We start from the raw sequence: 18,070 nt of genomic DNA on the forward strand, positions 1-18,070 counted from the left end.
TAAAACTGTCCTACTATGGGTCCTTCTGTAGCTCAGTTGGTAGAGCATGGCGCTTGTAACGCCAGGGTAGTGGGTTCGATTCCCGGGACCACCCATACGTAGAATGTATGCACACATGACTGTAAGTCGCTTTGGATAAAAGCGTCTGCTAAATGGCATATATTATTATTATATATATATTATTATTATATTATATTATTATATATTATTATTATACTACTATTCTAAGCCATAAGACCAAAGCCCTACACACACACAGTAATGGAGCCATGTGAATTACACACACTGTACTTTTGGGCTTCTACAGTCGATTAATACTTACACATTCAGGCCAAAGAGAGAAACAAAAACAGGGTAAATAAAGCTGGTCAGTTAGTATGAAGTGGTATCAACTACATGAAATATAAACAATTCTAGGATTTGGGCGAGAATTCTACAACTGTGTTTTACTCGAGTATTCATCACCAGGTGAATATTACGAGGTGAGAGAAGAAGGGGGGCTGTTCTGAAGCAGGGCAAGGTGGTGGAGGGAGGCCGAGGCTTGGGCCCCCGATAGTGGGGTTAGGGTCGGGACGGTAGGCCCCAATGCAATGTGTCAGATGATTTACTACTGTCCCATATGGTAGCAGAAGCAGCATTGAGCTACCCAAGCTTCAGGATCTCACGCATACACTCTTGCACAGACAACACACACGTGTGTTGGAAGAGTGCACACGTGCGTACAAGCATATGCTCCCTTATACACATGCACGTGCGCACACACACGCACACACACACACACTGAGCAGTGTTATCACCCACCAGATCCGGCACATGCATCAGCAGCAGGCGCCCTGCTGGGCGGGGCGTCACCTGGGGAGGGTGCAAACGCATCTGGAGTACCGGACATGAGAGGAGGGGACCGTGGACACAAACGACAACGCAACACCCAGAAACAAGGGGGAGGCAGGAGAAAGAGAGATGAGGTGAATAAAGCAGGAGAATAGAGAGAATGAGAAACACAGAAAGATGAGAGATCAGCATTAGGAGAAAACAGAGAATACGAGATGTTGCTGAAATTGCTGATCTTATTAGTATCATATGGATGGGGCCTGTACTTTCCAGGCTGCATAAAGCTGCATTGAGTGTGCACAATGTTTGTACACGCTGGGAAAGTGAAGATAGCATTATGTTATCATAAGCTTGTACTGTGTGACAGGAAATGCCAAGCTCAGCGATGGGCAATGCAAACTCTCTCTTTGACAGAGGCTTTTTTCCAAGGAAAAGTGGGCCACATTTTGCTATACAATTTTAATAGGGGATTTAATTCTGTATCTACTATTAGAAATGAGAGTGAAATGAGGAGATATGCCGAGTACGGACTACAGTTTCTACTGTTCTCCATACAGTGCAGAGCAAAAACATCCTCACCTGCTTGCTGTCTCGGATAAATAATTGACTGACTGATGTAGTGCCCAAATAATGATTAATCTGTCAAGCGAATCAATGTTTAGCGAGATGGAACTTTTGGAAACGAGTGTCCTTACAAGATGTCAGTAGCTATTGTGTAGTCAAGTCTGCCATGATGATCCCTCCCATGAGGCTGACCCCCACTGACCTCCAAACAGATCCATGTCAGAGGCGGCGGTGGCGGGCATGGGCAGCACCACCACGGGGTCCACAGAGGGCGCGGCGGGGCCATCCGTATGGGCCACTGTGGCCGTGGCAGCCGGAGCGGCCGCAGCATCGGCGGGAACAGCGGCTGGCTCAGAGGTGCTAGTTGGATCAGCGGGGGTATCTAAGCCTACACCCCACCCATCCATCCATCCCCACCCAAGCCCATCCCCAATCACAACAGGATAGAGGAATAGGGGGGAATATAACAGGGAGAGAGAAGTAGAGGGATTGGGTTGAGAAAAAGAAGATACATGTAAGATATGTCAAAGAAAACAGTGGTAATAGAGAAGTGGAGAGGAGTATGTTACACCTTGAGAGACATTGTTAGAGATCACAGAGCAAGACTAAGAAGAAGGCTGATCCTCTCAGATCCTAGGTCTGCAGCTGGAGTCATGCACTGAAAGCCCAGTGAACCACAGGTACAATGGTCATCTTCCAGACCGACTACATTGCAGTACATCATTGCATCAACTTTACTGCGCAGTCGGTAGCAGATTGCCGTATCATATGATGTGGCTAGCTGATGATGTGGTTAGCTGATATGTTAAACCCCTATCCAGGTGTTTACTGCAGTCAGCCTGGAACGTGGCCTAAGCCTCCAGATAGGTGTTGATCATAACTTCAGGTGTAAATCCTAGCAGTTGCCATGCTCTGCTGTGGATGGGAGCTGTAAAGAACAGAATGTTCGTCGGTACTCACCGCCACCAAGCAGGTCTGTACAAGACAATGAAAGAGAGAGAGAGAGCGAGACAGAGAGAGAGAGAAAGAGGAAGAGCGATAGAGAGAGAGAGAAAGAGAGAGAGAGAGAAAGAGAAGACGTGAGTGAGGGATTAATACAGAGAATATAAACATGGAAATGCCTATCAGGGTCAATAACTCACTGCCATACCACGTAACTACTGTACTTCTGATTTTCAAACTGCCATCTGAAAACAACAAAACACTCCAAGGAAAAATACAGTTTTCTATGAGTAAGAGGCCCTTAAAGCAATTTCAATCTGCAGAGGGGCCAGGTTTGAATATATGCCAATATCAGCCCTTCCCTTGAGTAAGGGTGGAGAGGAGAATGTAGGTAGAAAGCATGAAAGAGAGCAGGGTGGAATTCATTAGGCACCAAACGGAAGAAAACGAACTGAAACAGGGAGGGAAGTCCTCGGCCTGCAATGAGAAACGCTCATGTAAAAAATATATATATATATATTGTGTGGCATAAAGAATTGCAACCCAGATATGAAATGTATTAAAGGCCTTACCTCCCCATGACGAGATACAGGCTGCTGCTCCGCCTGCTGATGGGGAGGCTGACAATGGGTCCAAGTCTAGCAGAGCACTGCCGATAGAGTGAGAGAAAGAGAGGGGGGAGGTAGAGAGAGCGTAACAGAGAGAGAAAGAGAGAGAGAGAGAGAGAAAAAGAGACAAAATGAAGAAGGGGGAGAGGAGAAGGAGAGACAGGAATAGAGAACGATAAAAGGATTAAATGAGATACATTGTTGATACGTTAAATGGAAATTGGAGATTGGAGACTGTAGATTGTACAACATAGCTAATGGTTAAAGCTAGTGTGGTCCCTGAAGTGGCACTTGAAGTGGCCAACCTAAGAGCCCATAGCAGATGGGCGCCTACTTGTTGGAGCTCTTGAAGGTGGGTGCCGCCGTGGGTCTGGCAGGTGGTCCAGGGCGGGCAGGAGCAACTGGAGCAGCAGCAGCTGCAGGGGCCGCTGGAGCCTTTGTAGGCGTGGCGGCTGCGGCCGGGGAGCCATTTTCTTCACACTCCTGTCAGACAGAGGGTTAGCCTCGTTAGCCAGTTGCAATGGCGACGCACCACAGTTACAGAAGCAGACATGTTTTACTCATAAATGAATACACTCATAAACAAATAAATGATCCTCAAATTGTCGGCAGTTGTCAAAAGGTTTGGCTGAGGTGTAAAATAAGGGGTAGCCGACTCACCTTGGTCGGTGACCTGCAACAATGAAACAATAAGAACGAGTTAAAACCACCATAGCATCACCAGATGATATGCACGGTGAAGCACAAGGGCTGTTACTGAGCTGTGTCAGATTGACAGCTAAAGAAGCCCTGTTGTTTTGGTGGCAGAAAGCAGGCATTTCCAGGCAACTCCATTGTGAAAAGATACACTCTTAGGAGAAAAAAAGTGCTATTTAGAACCAATAAGGGTTATACGGCTGTCCCCACAGGAGAACCCTTTGAAGAACCCTTTTTGCTTCCAGGTAGAACCCTTTTGGGTTCCATGTAGAACCCTTATCATAGACAGTTCTATACGGAACCCAAAAGAGTTCTCCCTGAAACCAAAAAAGGGTTATCCTACGGGGACAGCCGAAAAACTCTTATGGAAGCCTTTTTTCTAGGAGTGTACTGCATCCGTAGTTTAGATTTGCAACACCGAATAAAACAATATTAAACCACTTCCTTGAACAAAGCTTTTCATTCTTACTTTCCACACATAACAAAACCCATGTTTAGCAATGACATGCATCAAAAGCTTTGAGGAGGTGGGTTGATCCCAATAACATGACAATGAAGTTAACATGAACATTGAAGAGCTAGGCCACGTCACATTATTTAAAAAAACGACACAAAGTGAGTCAGCTGTCAAAGTTCATATACACCGAACAACCACAAATATGCCAAGTTCACATAAACTCTATAGAATCCCATTTGAACTTCACAACGCTGCAAGACATGAAGACTTTAAACTGGAGGTTGAAATGTCAATTCCATAGAATCCGCATGTGAACGTCACGAAACAACTGGGGGACTTTTTTTTACAGTTTCATTCATTTCAATACAAGACAACAGCAAGTAATGACCCGGCCCTCCCCGTCAAGTCATTCTGTAGTAGATCCAACACAATACTCACACATCGCCTCTGTGAACATCCTCTCTGTAACACACATTGACAATCACTGGTATTTGCGAAAAACTTAATCTGCTAAGTTTCTTTCCATACTTCTAGCAGCAAGGTCATCGTATGAAATTTCATCCGATCTGATGATGCCCCCCACAAATACTACCCTGGATCATTGCCCTACTAAGGTCCTGTCGAGAACACACGACTGACAGTCTGGTGATGACAGATTCGGTCCGAACACTGCCCCTAAAATTCACACAATCTAGAGGGCATACACTGGAAGTCTTCATGATGTTAATTGAGAGAGGCTGGGCCTAATTAAAGCCTATGGGACATCAGGGTCAAGCACAGGTCTAATTTAGGTTCACTGGATGGTCACATACTATTTTCACACCCTGATGGAGGCTTTTTAGCCGAAGTGTTGGTGAAATAAATCCACAGCAAAAAGAGTCAGAATGTTTCCATTTCAGTCATTTAACAGATGCACTCATCTAGAGCGACTTACATGAGCAATTCTGGTTAAGTGCCTTGCTCAAGGGCACATTGGCAGATTTCTCACCTAGTCGGTTCAGGGATTCGAACCAGAGACCTTTCGGTTACTGGCCCAATGCTCTTAACCGCTCTTAACAGTTAGACTACCTGCCACCCCCAGTACGACTTTCTGTTTCGCCTTTAGTGTGTGTTAGGGTGTGTTCTTTATTTATTTACTCCACAGACTTTAAGGATGTGCATGCATGCATATGAACCATAGTGAGATTGCTGAATTCTCAAACATGAAGTAAATAGTAAGTAAAGTAGTCCCACTCCCAAGTAGCACCCTGGTTACAAAGACGCCCATGGGGTAAGGATTCAAGTGTGGTTAGTGGAGAGTGTGGTTGGTGGAGAGTGTGGTTGGTACTTACGGCTTCTTCCCCTCCAGAGTGTTCAGGTGAGTCTCCAGGGACTGCAAGAGACTCTCAGGGGCCTGGAGAACGAGAAGAGATGGGCAACATATTACTACAGGGGCCACAGGGCTATAGTATATCGTACAGTACATGGTCAGACACATAGGTTATGAGCAGGGGTCTCCAACTTTGAACCTAGAGAGCTACTGGGGGTGCAGGCTTTTATTCCAGCCCAGCAGGCTTAGATGGGAAAATACTACAATTAGTAGATTATTTGTACTATTAGTGTGATGGTACTGGGCTGGAACAAAAGCCAGTAACTTTCCAGGACCCTGGGTTAGGGAAATGTTCAACGCTAAAACATGAAGACTCAAGGGAAAATTGATGTCAGGGAACACAGAGTAACAGGGGAGCTCTTGACAGGTGATTACACTTTATTTGATTAAAGGGTCTGGAGGGAAACACATAGAGGGATGAGAAGAGACAGAGGAGGTCTGACACAAAGAATGGTCACATTAGGGCTAACAGGGAATATAGAGAATGGTCACATTGGTGCTAACAGGGAATATAGAGAATGGTCACATTGGGGCTAACAGGGAACACAGAGAATGGTCACATTGGGGCTAACAGGGAATATAGAGAATGGTCACATTGGGGCTAACAGGGAATATAGAGAATGGTCACATTGGGGCTAACAGGGAACACAGAGAATGGTCACATTGGGGCTAACAGGGAACACAGAGAATGGTCACATTGGGGCTAACAGGGAACACAGAGAATGGTCACATTAGGGCTAACAGGGAATATAGAGAATGGTCACATTGGGGCTAACAGGGAATATAGAGAATGGTCACATTGGGGCTAACAGGGAATATAGAGAATGGTCACATTGGGGCTAACAGGGAATATAGAGAATGGTCACATTGGGGCTAACAGGGAATATAGAGAATGGTCACATTGGGTCTAACAGGGAATATAGAGAATGGTCACATTGGGGCTAACATGGAATATAGAGAATGGTCACATTGGGGCTAACAGGGAATATAGAGAATGGTCACATTCCGGCTAACAGGGAATATAGAGAATGGTCACATTGGGACTAACAGGGAACACAGAGAATGGGCACATTGCGGCTAACAGGGAATATAGAGAATGGTCACATTGGGTCTAACAGGGAGCAAAGAGAATGGGCACACTGGGGCTAACAGGGAATATAGAGAATGGTCACATTGGGTCTAACAGGGAACACAGAGAATGGGCACATTGGGACTAACAGGGAATATAGATAATGGTCACATTGGGGCTAACAGGGAATATAGAGAATGGTCACATTGGGTCTTACAGGGAATATAGAGAATGGTCACATTGGGGCAAACAGGGAATATAGAGAATGGTCACATTGGGGCTAACATGGAATATAGAGAATGGGCACATTGGGGCTAACAGGGAATATAGAGAATGGGCACATTGGGGCTAACAGGGAATATAGAGAATGGTCACATTGGGCTAACATGGAATATAGAGAATGGTCACATTGGGACTAACAGGGAACACAGAGAATGGGCACATTGGGGCTAACAGGGAACACAGAGAATGGTCACATTGGGGCTAACAGGGAACATAGAGAATGGGCACATTGGGGCTAACAGGGAATATAGAGAATGGTCACATTGGGGCTAACAGGGAACACAGAGAATGGGCACATTGGGACTAACAGGGAATATAGAGAATGGTCGCATTGGGCTAACATGACCATTCTCTATATTCCAGGAACACAGAGAATGGGCACATTGGGGCTAACCCAAATGTGACCATTATCTATATTCCCTGTTAGTCCCAATGTGCCCATTCTCTGTGTTCCCTGGAACACAAAAAATTATCACATCAGGGCTAACAGGTAACACACAAAGAATTATCACATCAGGGCTAACAGGGAACACACAAAGAATGATCACATCAGGGCTAACAGGGAACACACAAAGAATTATCACATCAGGGCTAACAGGGAACACACAAAGAATTATCACATCAGGGCTAACAGGTAACACACAAATAATTATCACATCAGGGCTAACAGGTAACACACAAAGAATTATCACATCAGGGCTAACAGGGAACACACAAAGAATTATCACATCAGGGCTAACAGGGAACACAGAGAATTATCACATCAGGGCTAACAGGGAACACAGAGAATTATCACATCAGGGCTAACAGGTAACACACAAAGAATGATCACATCAGGGCTAACAGGGAACACACAAAGAATGATCACATCAGGGCTAACAGGTAACACACAAAGAATTATCACATCAGGGCTAACAGGGAACACACAAAGAATTATCACATCAGGGCTAACAGGGAACACACAAAGAATTATCACATCAGGGCTAACAGGTAACACACAAAGAATTATCACATCAGGGCTAACAGGGAACACACAAAGAATTATCACATCAGGACTAACTGGGAACACAGAGAATTATCACATCAGGGCTAACAGGTAACACACAAATAATTATCACATCAGGGCTAACAGGTAACACACAAAGAATTATCACATCAGGGCTAACAGGGAACACACAAAGAATTATCACATCAGGGCTAACAGGGAACACACAAAGAATTATCACATCAGGGCTAACAGGGAACACAAAGAATTATCACATCAGGGCTAACAGGTAACACACAAAGAATTATCACATCAGGGCTAACAGGGAACACACAAATAATGATCACATCAGGGCTAACAGGGAACACACAAAGAATTATCACATCAGGGAACACACAAAGAATTATCACATCAGGGCTAACAGGGAACACAGAGAATTATCACATCAGGGCTAACAGGGAACACACAAAGAATTATCACATCAGGGCTAACAGGAACACACAAAGAATTATCACATCAGGGCTAACAGGTAACACACAAATAATTATCACATCAGGGCTAACAGGGAACACACAAAGAATTATCACATCAGGGCTAACAGGTAACACACAAATAATTATCACATCAGGGCTAACAGGGAACACACAAAGAATGATCACATCAGGGCTAACAGGTAACACACAAAGAATGATCACATCAGGGCTAACAGGGAACACACAAAGAATTATCACATCAGGGCTAACAGGGAACACACAAAGTCGGGGGGACAATAGGGGGGACAATAGGAAAACAATGCTAATTGTGTGGCACTTCAAAATGTCTTTCGCACAGCAGTTCAGTCCATCCATAATTTAAATGTAGTAAACTACTCATGCTTATGTTAAAGAACAATGCTTCCAACAATGCAGTTATACTGCATGCTGAGGCTAACAGACAGACAGTAAACACATCATAGAAAAGCATGCTACGCAGCCACAGATGGCAGTACACCTGATAGGCTAAGCAGTTAGCATCTAGCAAGCCACACGTGCGCTGTCAAAGCTAAATGGGCCAGCTAAATAAGTCTCACACACTTCCCTCTTAAATCACTATTATTTTCCTGCCCCATTTACCTTGGTCTCCTTCCTCTGATAACCCACTAAACGTCTAGGCCTTTTCAATATGAAAGAGGACAACCCATTTCAGAACTAAGTACCAGTAGTAGTGTGTCTACTCTGACCATTCTTCTACAGCTGGGTCATTTTTATTAGCTCACACTGTAGACAAACATTTTGTAACGGATAACAAAAAAAAACAGCGTTTCTTACTGGACACATTCAGATAACACCTCCTAATTTAACCTCGTTTAGGACAGTTTTCTTCCATTTCGTGCCTATTGAAAACAACCCAGGTGTGTGATTTGACTGTCACAAAGTTTCCACGGTGAGTAGCGACAGTTCCACCACTTTCTGAGGCCAATTGGGCCATGTACAGACACATGGGTGTCCTTATATTAAACAGGTGTCTCATCCTGATACAATCTGAAATGACATACATTCTTTCGGACTGCAAGCTGTTCAGGGAACATTTAAGTACATTTATGGAGGGTCTGCTCTAAACCGTTGGCAGTGATAATAATAATAATAATATATGCCATTTAGCTGACGCTTTTATCCAAAGCGACTTACAGTCATGTGTGCATACATTCTACGTATGGGTGGTCCCGGGAATCGAACCCACTACCCTGGCGTTACAAGCGCCATGCTCTACCAACTGAGCCACAGATCGCTGCAATGACTTTCCAAGCATCTTCACTGAGCATTTAAAGGAAAATATTGACTCTATAAATTGGAACAGTTTTTTCCTAGAATCTCCTGGATTCTGTTCAGTCTACAGTACACTTATGAAGTGCACATACAATGGGGCAAAAAAGTTATTTAGTCAGCCACCAATTGTGCAAGTTCTCCCACTTAAAAAGATGAGAGAGGCCTGTAATTTTCATCATAGGTACACTTCAACTATGACAGACAAAATGAGGAAAAAAATCCAGAAAATCACATTGTAGGATTTTTAATGAATTTATTTGCAAATTATGGTGGAAAATAAGTATTTGGTCACCTACAAACAAGCAAGATTTCTGGCTCTCACAGACCTGTAACTTCTTCTTTAAGAGGCTCCTCTGTCCTCCACTCGTTACTTGTATTAATGGCACCTGTTTGAACTTGTTATCAATATAAACGACGCCAGGACAGCGGAGTCAATCACCACCTTCCGGAGACACCTGAAACCCCACCTCTTTAAGGAATACCTAGGATAGGATAAAGTAATCCTTCTCACCCCCCTTAAAAGATTTAGATGCACTATTGTAAAGTGGCTGTTCCACTGGATGTCATAAGGTGAATGCACCAATTTGTAAGTCGCTCTGGATAAGAGCGTCTGCTAAATGACTTAAATGTAAATGTATAAAAGACACCTGTCCACAACCTCAAACAGTCACACTCCAAACTCCACTATGGCCAAGACCAAAGAGCTTTCAAAGGACACCAGAAACAAAATTGTAGACCTGCACCAAGCTGGGAAGACTGAATCTGCAATAGGTAAGCAGCTTGGTTTGAAGAAATCAACTGTGGGAGCAATTATTAGGAAATGGAAGACATACAAGACCACTGATAATCTCCCTCGATCTGGGGCTCCATGCAAGATCTCACCCCATGGGGTGAAAATGATCACAAGAACGGTGAGCAAAGATCCTGCAGTGCCAGACGTGTCCCCCTGCTTAAGCCAGTATATGTCCAGGCCCGTCTGAAGTTTGCTAGAGAGCATTTGGATGATCCAGAAGAAGATTGGGAGAATGTCATATGGTCAGATGAAACCAAAATATAACTATTTGGTAAAAACTCAACTCGTCGTGTTTGGAGGACAAAGAATGCTGAGTTGCATCCAAAGAACCCCATACCTACTGTGAAGCATGGGGGTGGAAACATCATGCTTTGGGGCTGTTTTTCTGCAAAGGGACCAGAACGACTGATCCGTGTAAAGGAAAGAATGAATGGGGCCATGTATCGTGAGATTTTGAGTGAAAACCTCCTTCCATCAGCAAGGGCATTGAAGATGAAACGTGGCTGGGTCTTTCAGCATGACAATGATCCCAAACACACCGCCCGGGCAACGAAGGAGTGGCTTCGTAAGAAGCATTTCAAGGTCCTGGAGTGGCCTAGCCAGTCTCCAGATCTCAACCCCATAGAAGATCTTTGGAGGGAGATGAAAGTCTGTGTTGCCCAGCAACAGCCCCAAAACATCACTGCTCTAGAGGAGATCTGCATGGAGGAATGGGACAAAATACCAGCAACAGTGTGTGAAAATATTGCAGAAAAGACTTACAGAAAACGTTTGACCTCTGTCATTGCCAACAAAGGGTATATAACAAAGTATTGAGATAAACTTTTATTATTGACCAAATACTTATTTTCCACCATAATTTGCAAATAAATTCATTAAAAATCCTACAATGTGATTTTCTGGATTTTTTTTTGCTCATTTTGTCTGTCATAGTTGAAGTGTACCTATGATGACATTACAGGCCTCTCTCAACTTTTTAAGTGGGAGAACTTGCACAATTGGTGGCTGACTAAATACTTTTTTGCCCCACTGTATGTCATGAATGCATTATGAAGATGGCTGTAATGCAAATCGTTACTCAGCATTTTGCCTCTGCCAAACGATACACTCCAAAGAGGGGATAAGAGATCCGATGATTCGACGCTAATACGATCTATTTAGATGTCATTTAGATGCTATTACAGACAACACACAGCCTTAAACATAGGAGAGGGGTGCAAACATGTCATGCCCCTGCTTCGCGCCGTTCCAATGCTTTTGTATTCCCTACAGCACTGTGGGATCGTCAAGATCCACCTGGAATTGACATATCGGTCATATCAGTCATAGACAAGAGGTTGCTGTTTCCTTACAACAGAGAATAATACAATACACATGCATACGGCTTTCAGGTAAATCCAGTAATAAGATAAATATATAACATCCGGTGAGACGACATGATTTGTTTTCATTTCGCTTAACTAACTCTATGGCTTTCGTATTCAATTTCTAATAGTTACTGCTAAATCACCAGGTCGTTTAACTGCCCAAATGGTGACTCATGGGACGGAAATTTCAGTAGAATTTATTGTGGAGCGTCACTTGTCTCACTTGCCTACGCACTGGCACTTACTTTGAGTCTAATAACCTCTAGGCCAGGACAGCATCCCTAAAAGGATACTGCCTAAGAAAGAGCCTTAAACGATACTGCCCAAGAAAGAGCCTTAAAGGACACTGCCTAAGAAAGAGCCTTAAAGGATACTGCCTAAGAAAGAGCCTTAAAGGATACTGCCTAAGAAAGAGCCTTAAAGGATACTGCCTAAGAAAGAGCCTTAAAGGATACTGCCTAAGAAAGAGCCTTAAAGGATACTGCCTAAGAAAGAGCCTTTAAAGGATACTGCCTAAGAAAGAGCCTTTAAAGGATACTGCCTAAGAAAGAGCCTTTAAAGGATACTGCCTAAGAAAGAGCCTTAAAGGATACTGCCTAAGAAAGAGCCTTAAAGGATACTGCCTAAGAAAGAGCCTTTAAAGGATACTGCCTAAGAAAGAGCCTTAAAGGATACTGCCTAAGAAAGAGCCTTTAAAGGATACTGCCTAAGAAAGAGCCTTAAAGGATACTGCCTAAGAAAGAGCCTTAAAGGATACTGCCTAAGAAAGAGCCTTTAAAGGATACTGCCAAAGAAAGAGCCTTAAAGGATACTGCCTAAGAACGAGCCAAGTCTATACATATTGTATGTGGGCTTTCTTTTTGCCTCTCCACCACATGCATACAAACATACAGTACATGAAGACACATAGATTGTTCTACGAGCCAGTCATTTCATTTGACAGTTTATAAACAACTACTAATAGTAATATGACAGGAATCTCTCTCTCTACACAATAAGAAACACCCAGAATGTCCAAACTGTGACATAATGTTAACCAGTCAATCTGCTAGTTAGCCAATGGACTCCATTAAAATCCAAACACACAGGGCTTTCTACCCTAATCCATGCTCCACAACTCCCCCAACCCCCCAGTCATGAATCAACGTATCATTACCATGCTTTAACCAGCTGACATAACAGTAAGCCTTCAACCCCCCATTTCACATCTCACCACCCTCCCGGTTGGCGAGTAGTCCAAACAATCACGCATGTTAGTGTGGTCAAACCCCCTGCAGATCTGCATCGGCCCAAGGCTGTGATATTAAAGCAGCCCACACGGTCATCAGTGCATCATGCTCTCAGTGTAAAGTCATCCACACTGACCGCATTTGCGATGGAAATAACCCAGCCATGTCTATAGAGCCTTCATAACGTGAATGAGTGTGAGTATACCCCTTCCCTTTGGCCTTGGCCTTAAACCCCTTTGATGTTTGGAGATCAGAAGAGTCTCCAGTGCGTAGGAAAAGGTAAAAGCAGTGTCGGGGTTGAGCTTCAGATCTGCAAAATTTGAAGCTTTATAGGGCCAAAGAGAAGGGTTAGGGAGCAGTTGGGACACACCGTCACGTGTGGTCCCTCTCCGGCCTCTAGGTCACCAGGCTGCTTGTTATGGCGCACACCTGTCACCATTGTTACGCGTGTCATCAGACTCACCTAGACTCCATCACTTCCCTGATTACCTTCCGTATATATGTCACTCCCTTGGGTTCGTTGTCGTTTCTGTTCCAGTGTCATGGCTGTGCGTTGTTTGTGTTTCTTGTTTTGTATTTAGTTGCGTTTATTGATTAAAACACAAACTCCCTGAACTTGCTTCCCGACTCTCAGCACACTAGTTACACACACAGTGAGCTACTACATACTTAATTGAGGGACGTATACTGCCCATGGGATTTTAAATACCATCTCAGGTGATTTTGACATTATGGAAACTTTATAGTAACATTCTAGCCCACTAAGATACAATTGTTGAGATAAGGTGAATGCACCAATTTGTAAGTCGCTCTGGATAAGAGCGTCTGCTAAATGACTTAAATGTAATGTAAATGTAAATAAAACCAATGTTAGCTCAGATCTTAGCTATCAGCGGAATAGCTCTGCAAGGACTGCGACTTCTCCAATCTGTTCCTTCAATCGCATCAACCTGGACTCCAGGGAAGACGTAACACAGTAAATGCAAATCCGGGACACTCACTTTAAGTATGATATGTCACGATTTCATATGGTATGTATTAATTTGTGGATGTCCACCATCCATTTCGTATGATATGTTACGAATTGCAATTTGTACAATATGTCACAAATTTGCAAAACGAATATGTTCCGAACTCCAATTTGTAACGCTAACTTTAGCTAGGTTACTAATGTTAGTTATGCTAGAGGTTAGGGTTTAACAGTTATGCTAAAGGAGAAGGTTTAGCTAACATGCTATGTAGTTGCAAAGTAGCTCAAACGTAGTAAGTAGTTGAAAATTTGCTAATTAGCTCAAATTCGAAAGTTGTCCGTGACGAGATTCGAATGTGCAATCTTTGGGTTGCTACACATTCACATTATACATTCACCCACTCGTCAATTTGACAAAATCTGTACCTCTTCTAGCCATGATCCAAAGGCGAGCTGTATGTACTACACACGAATCTCCGCCTGGAAGATCAAGCAACACCTCGCAAGTAAGAAGAGAGGGGGCAGAGTGGCTGTCAATCACAGGGGAAGCACAGCTCATTGGCTGCATGGATGACAGAATGGATCAATGGGATACACCCTCACTCTATGAATAGCTCGCCATTGGTCAGGTAGACAATGACCTGTCAACTCTGTTCATGACTGTGATTAGCAGGGCTACTCATCCCAAAAAAATGAACAATATTGTGATTGGTCAATGCTGCTAGAGAAGAGATTTCTGAGTTTTAGGCTTTGCCCAAAACGCATGCTTCCCCAGGTTAAAGAAAACCATAACACTGAGATGCAACGCTGGTACAATGTAAATACAATGTGAATACAATGTTAGTAGATAAGGAGAAAGTGTAGGAAATTAGGCTTAAAAGGTCCAACAGGACTTACCTGGGTGAGCTCGGGGATATCATTTTTGTCAATTCCGATGGTCTGTAAAAGAAGATGTTTACATTTCAGCTGAGCCTCCATTTACCATGTTTGTCATACAGGCTGCGGATTGAACTTTTCAACAGTAAAGTGTATTGTCGGGTTTGTCTTTTACCTCAGCGATTTTGAAGACCTCAGAGACTCTGGTCATCCGGGTCAAGAATCTCTTGTAGATCTCCAGCCCGTCTTTGCACTGTCCCCTCTTCATCTGGAAAAATTTCTCTGTGAGGAAAAAGGGGGAATGAACATGTTTATTGTTACATAGTTACTATTACATAAAAATTAACAGGACCACATCTATTTCCATGTCTTGAATCCAATTAAGCCTGTAATATTTATTCAAATATAAAAAGACATGATTATTGTCCCAGGAAGTAGAAGAAAACGGCCAAGCCTTGCCTAATAGATTAATGATCCCGTCGTTGTAGCAGGCATATAACTTGATCAGGTCTTTGAACATCAGGAGGAAGCACGCATTGATCACCCCATTGGTCAGTTCATTGGGATGGACCTATAGATTAAACAAGGTGAGATTAGATCACACTGAGGATGGGAGATTTGAGTTGAGAGGTAATATGTTTGTAGGTAAACAGCTTGGCAATGGTGGAAAAAGTACCCAATGGTCATACTTGAGTAAAAGTGAAGATACCTTAATAGAAAATGACTCAAGTAAAAGTGAGTCACCCAGTAAAAAACACTTGAGTAAAAGTTTCAAAGTATTTGGTTTTAAATATACTTAAGTATCAAAAGTAAATTTAATTGCTAAAACATAAACTACTGTTCAAAAGATTGGGGTCACTGAGAAATGTCCTTGTTTTTGAAAGAAAAGCAAATTTTTTGTCCATTAAAATAACATCAAGTTCATCCGAAATTACAGTGTAGACATTGTTAATGTTGTAAATGACTATTGTAGCTGGAAACGGCACATTTTTTTATGGAATATCTACATAGATGTACAGAGTCCCATTATCAGCAACCATCACTCCTGTGTTCCAATTGCACTTTCTGATAGCTAATCCAGTTGATCATTTTAAAAGGGGAATTGATCATTTGAAAATCCTTTTGCAATTATGTTAACACAGCTGAAAACGGTTGTGCTAATGCAAAAAGCAATAAAACTGGCCTTCTTTAGACTAGCTGAGTATCTGGAGAATCAGCATTTGCGGGTTCAATTATAGGCTCAAAATGGCCAGAAACAAAGACCTTTCTTCTGAAACTCTTCAGTCAATTCTTGTTCTGAGAAATGAAGGCTTTTCCAATCGTGAAATTGCCAACAAACTGAAGATCTTGTACAACGCTGTGTTCTACTCCCTTCACAGAACAGAGCAAACTGGCCTTAACCAGAATAGAAAGAGGAGTGGGATGTCCCAGTGCACAACTGAGCAAGAGGACAAGTATATTAGTGTCTAGTTTGATAAATAGACGCCTCACAAGTCCTCAACTGTTTCTCTGTTTCTCAAACTAGACACTCTTCTGAGGCTGGTAACTCTACTGAACTTATCCTCTTCAGCAGAGGTAACTCTGGGCCATCCTTTCCTGTGGCAGTCCTCATCAGAGACAGTTACATCATAGCGCTTGATGGTTTTTGCGACTGTACTTGAAGAAACTTTCAAAGTTCTTGTCATTTTCCAGATTGACTGACCTTCATGTCTGAAAGTAATGATGGACCGTTGCTTATTTGAGCAGTTCTTGCCAAAACATGGACTTGGTGTTTTACCAAATAGGACTATCTTCTGTATACCCCCCTACCTTGTCACAACACAACTGATTGGCTCAAACGCATTAAGAAGGAAATAAATTCCACAAATGTACTTTTAACAAGGCACACCTGTTAATTGAAATGCATTCCAGGTGACTACCTCATGACTTGAGAGAATGCCAAGAGTCTGCAAAGCTGTTATCAAGGCAAAGGGTAGCTCCTTTGAAGAATCTCAAATATAAAATATATTTAGAGTTGTTTAATACTTTTTGGGTTTCTCCATGACTCCCTATGTGTTATTTCAGAGTTCTGATGTCTTCACTATTATTCTACAATGTAGAAAATAGTTTGAAAAAATACAGAAAAACCCTTGAACGAGTCGGTGTGTCCAAACTTTTGACTGGTACTGTGGGTATACTGGCATGCTATATGGCATACTATATGACAGAGGGAATTTCCTGAGGCAGTGTATTTCGTATCCTAGTCCTGGGGACCAAAGAGGTGCACATTTTTGTTTTTGCCCTGCAGTAGCACTGCACAGCTGATTCAAATGATGAACTCATCACCAAGCTTTGATGAATTGTATCAGGTGTCTAGTGCTAAGGCAAAAACAAAAATGCACTTCCTAACGGATACAAATATCCTTTTCACCATCATCATTAATACTCACATCAAACTCCAGCAGGGCATCGATCTGGCTCTGCAGAGTGGGCATTCCTTTCAACAGCTTCTCTACAGGCATCGTCCTCATCACCCCCTCAGCTCTGATTCAGACGGACAGGCGGACAAACAGACAGGCGGACAGAGGAGCAATTGGTACTTGTTTGTATGATCTGGCGTAGTCAAATTTCCCATTAGCGGATCAATACAAAAATCTTTCACGATACAGGATGATGAGTTAAACCCTAATGAAGGTCTATTGACGAATACATGGGTTTACGAGCCATTTAAAAACATTGTGGCGCAAAACAATAATGCGCTGCCATTTCTTTTTCCAGCGATATGAGATGAGAGGAAACAACTTAATACTCTCTACATTGGGATAAATCACATTGAGACCACTGGGACAGTGAATCTATAGGGAAGTACTGTAGAGAGGTGGGATCCTGTGGCGCTAGCGACACAAAGGGAGTGTGCTGTGGTCCTGTATGGCTCAGTTGGTAGAGCATGGTGTGTGTAATGCCGGGATTATGGGTTTGATTCCCAGGAACACCCGTATGGACGCATGACAATCAGTTGCTTTGGATAAATGGCATGTAATATTCAATTCTTGCATGGATCACATGCACATACTGAAGACTTATTGTTAGTCGCATTGCTTGAAGGCTTCTGCTAAGTGGCATTTACAATTATATTACTACTAGAGATCTGTCAAGGCCTTGCGATGCAACACTAACACAGCAACGGCTTTAGATGGATCCAGCTTCCTAGCTACTTTAGAAAATGACACCTGATATGAGACACTTGG

At 42.9% G+C, this 18,070-nt stretch overlaps 1 protein-coding gene and 1 long non-coding RNA gene across 5 annotated transcripts in view; one reads left to right on the top strand and one right to left on the bottom strand.

The window, feature by feature from the left end:
* Nucleotides 1–1,727: 1,727 nt before the first annotated feature.
* Nucleotides 1,728–18,070, bottom strand: part of LOC118367274 (clathrin coat assembly protein AP180-like) — a 43,602-nt gene continuing 27,259 nt past the window's right edge. Inside the window, exons 6-14 of one of the 4 annotated variants that reach the window (XR_008090307.1) lie at nt 17,273–17,366; nt 15,303–15,414; nt 15,019–15,125; nt 14,865–14,906; nt 5,430–5,491; nt 3,280–3,428; nt 2,910–2,986; nt 2,356–2,370; nt 1,728–1,783 (exon numbers count right to left, since the gene is read on the bottom strand). Coding sequence is in view for 3 of the 4 variants with exons in the window: in XM_052494069.1 (XP_052350029.1) it covers nt 2,291–2,370; nt 2,910–2,986; nt 3,280–3,428; nt 3,606–3,618; nt 5,430–5,491; nt 14,865–14,906; nt 15,019–15,125; nt 15,303–15,414; nt 17,273–17,366 (736 nt within the window). In the remaining variant the exon portion in view is untranslated. Of the gene's footprint in view, nt 1,784–1,812; nt 2,371–2,909; nt 2,987–3,279; nt 3,429–3,605; nt 3,619–4,206; nt 4,561–5,425; nt 5,492–14,864; nt 14,907–15,018; nt 15,126–15,302; nt 15,415–17,272; nt 17,367–18,070 lie in introns of those variants that run through there. The other 3 variants (XM_052494069.1, XM_052494070.1, XM_052494071.1) reach the window with 3 other exon arrangements.
* On the top strand, nt 13,492–15,008 carry LOC118367277 (uncharacterized). The gene is made up of 2 exons (XR_004822096.2): nt 13,492–14,028; nt 14,403–15,008. It is a non-coding gene; the product is annotated as an uncharacterized LOC118367277 (long non-coding RNA).

This window comes from Oncorhynchus keta, chromosome 34, assembly GCF_023373465.1.
Source record: "Oncorhynchus keta strain PuntledgeMale-10-30-2019 chromosome 34, Oket_V2, whole genome shotgun sequence".
In the NCBI taxonomy this organism is placed as follows: Eukaryota; Metazoa; Chordata; class Actinopteri; order Salmoniformes; family Salmonidae; genus Oncorhynchus; species Oncorhynchus keta.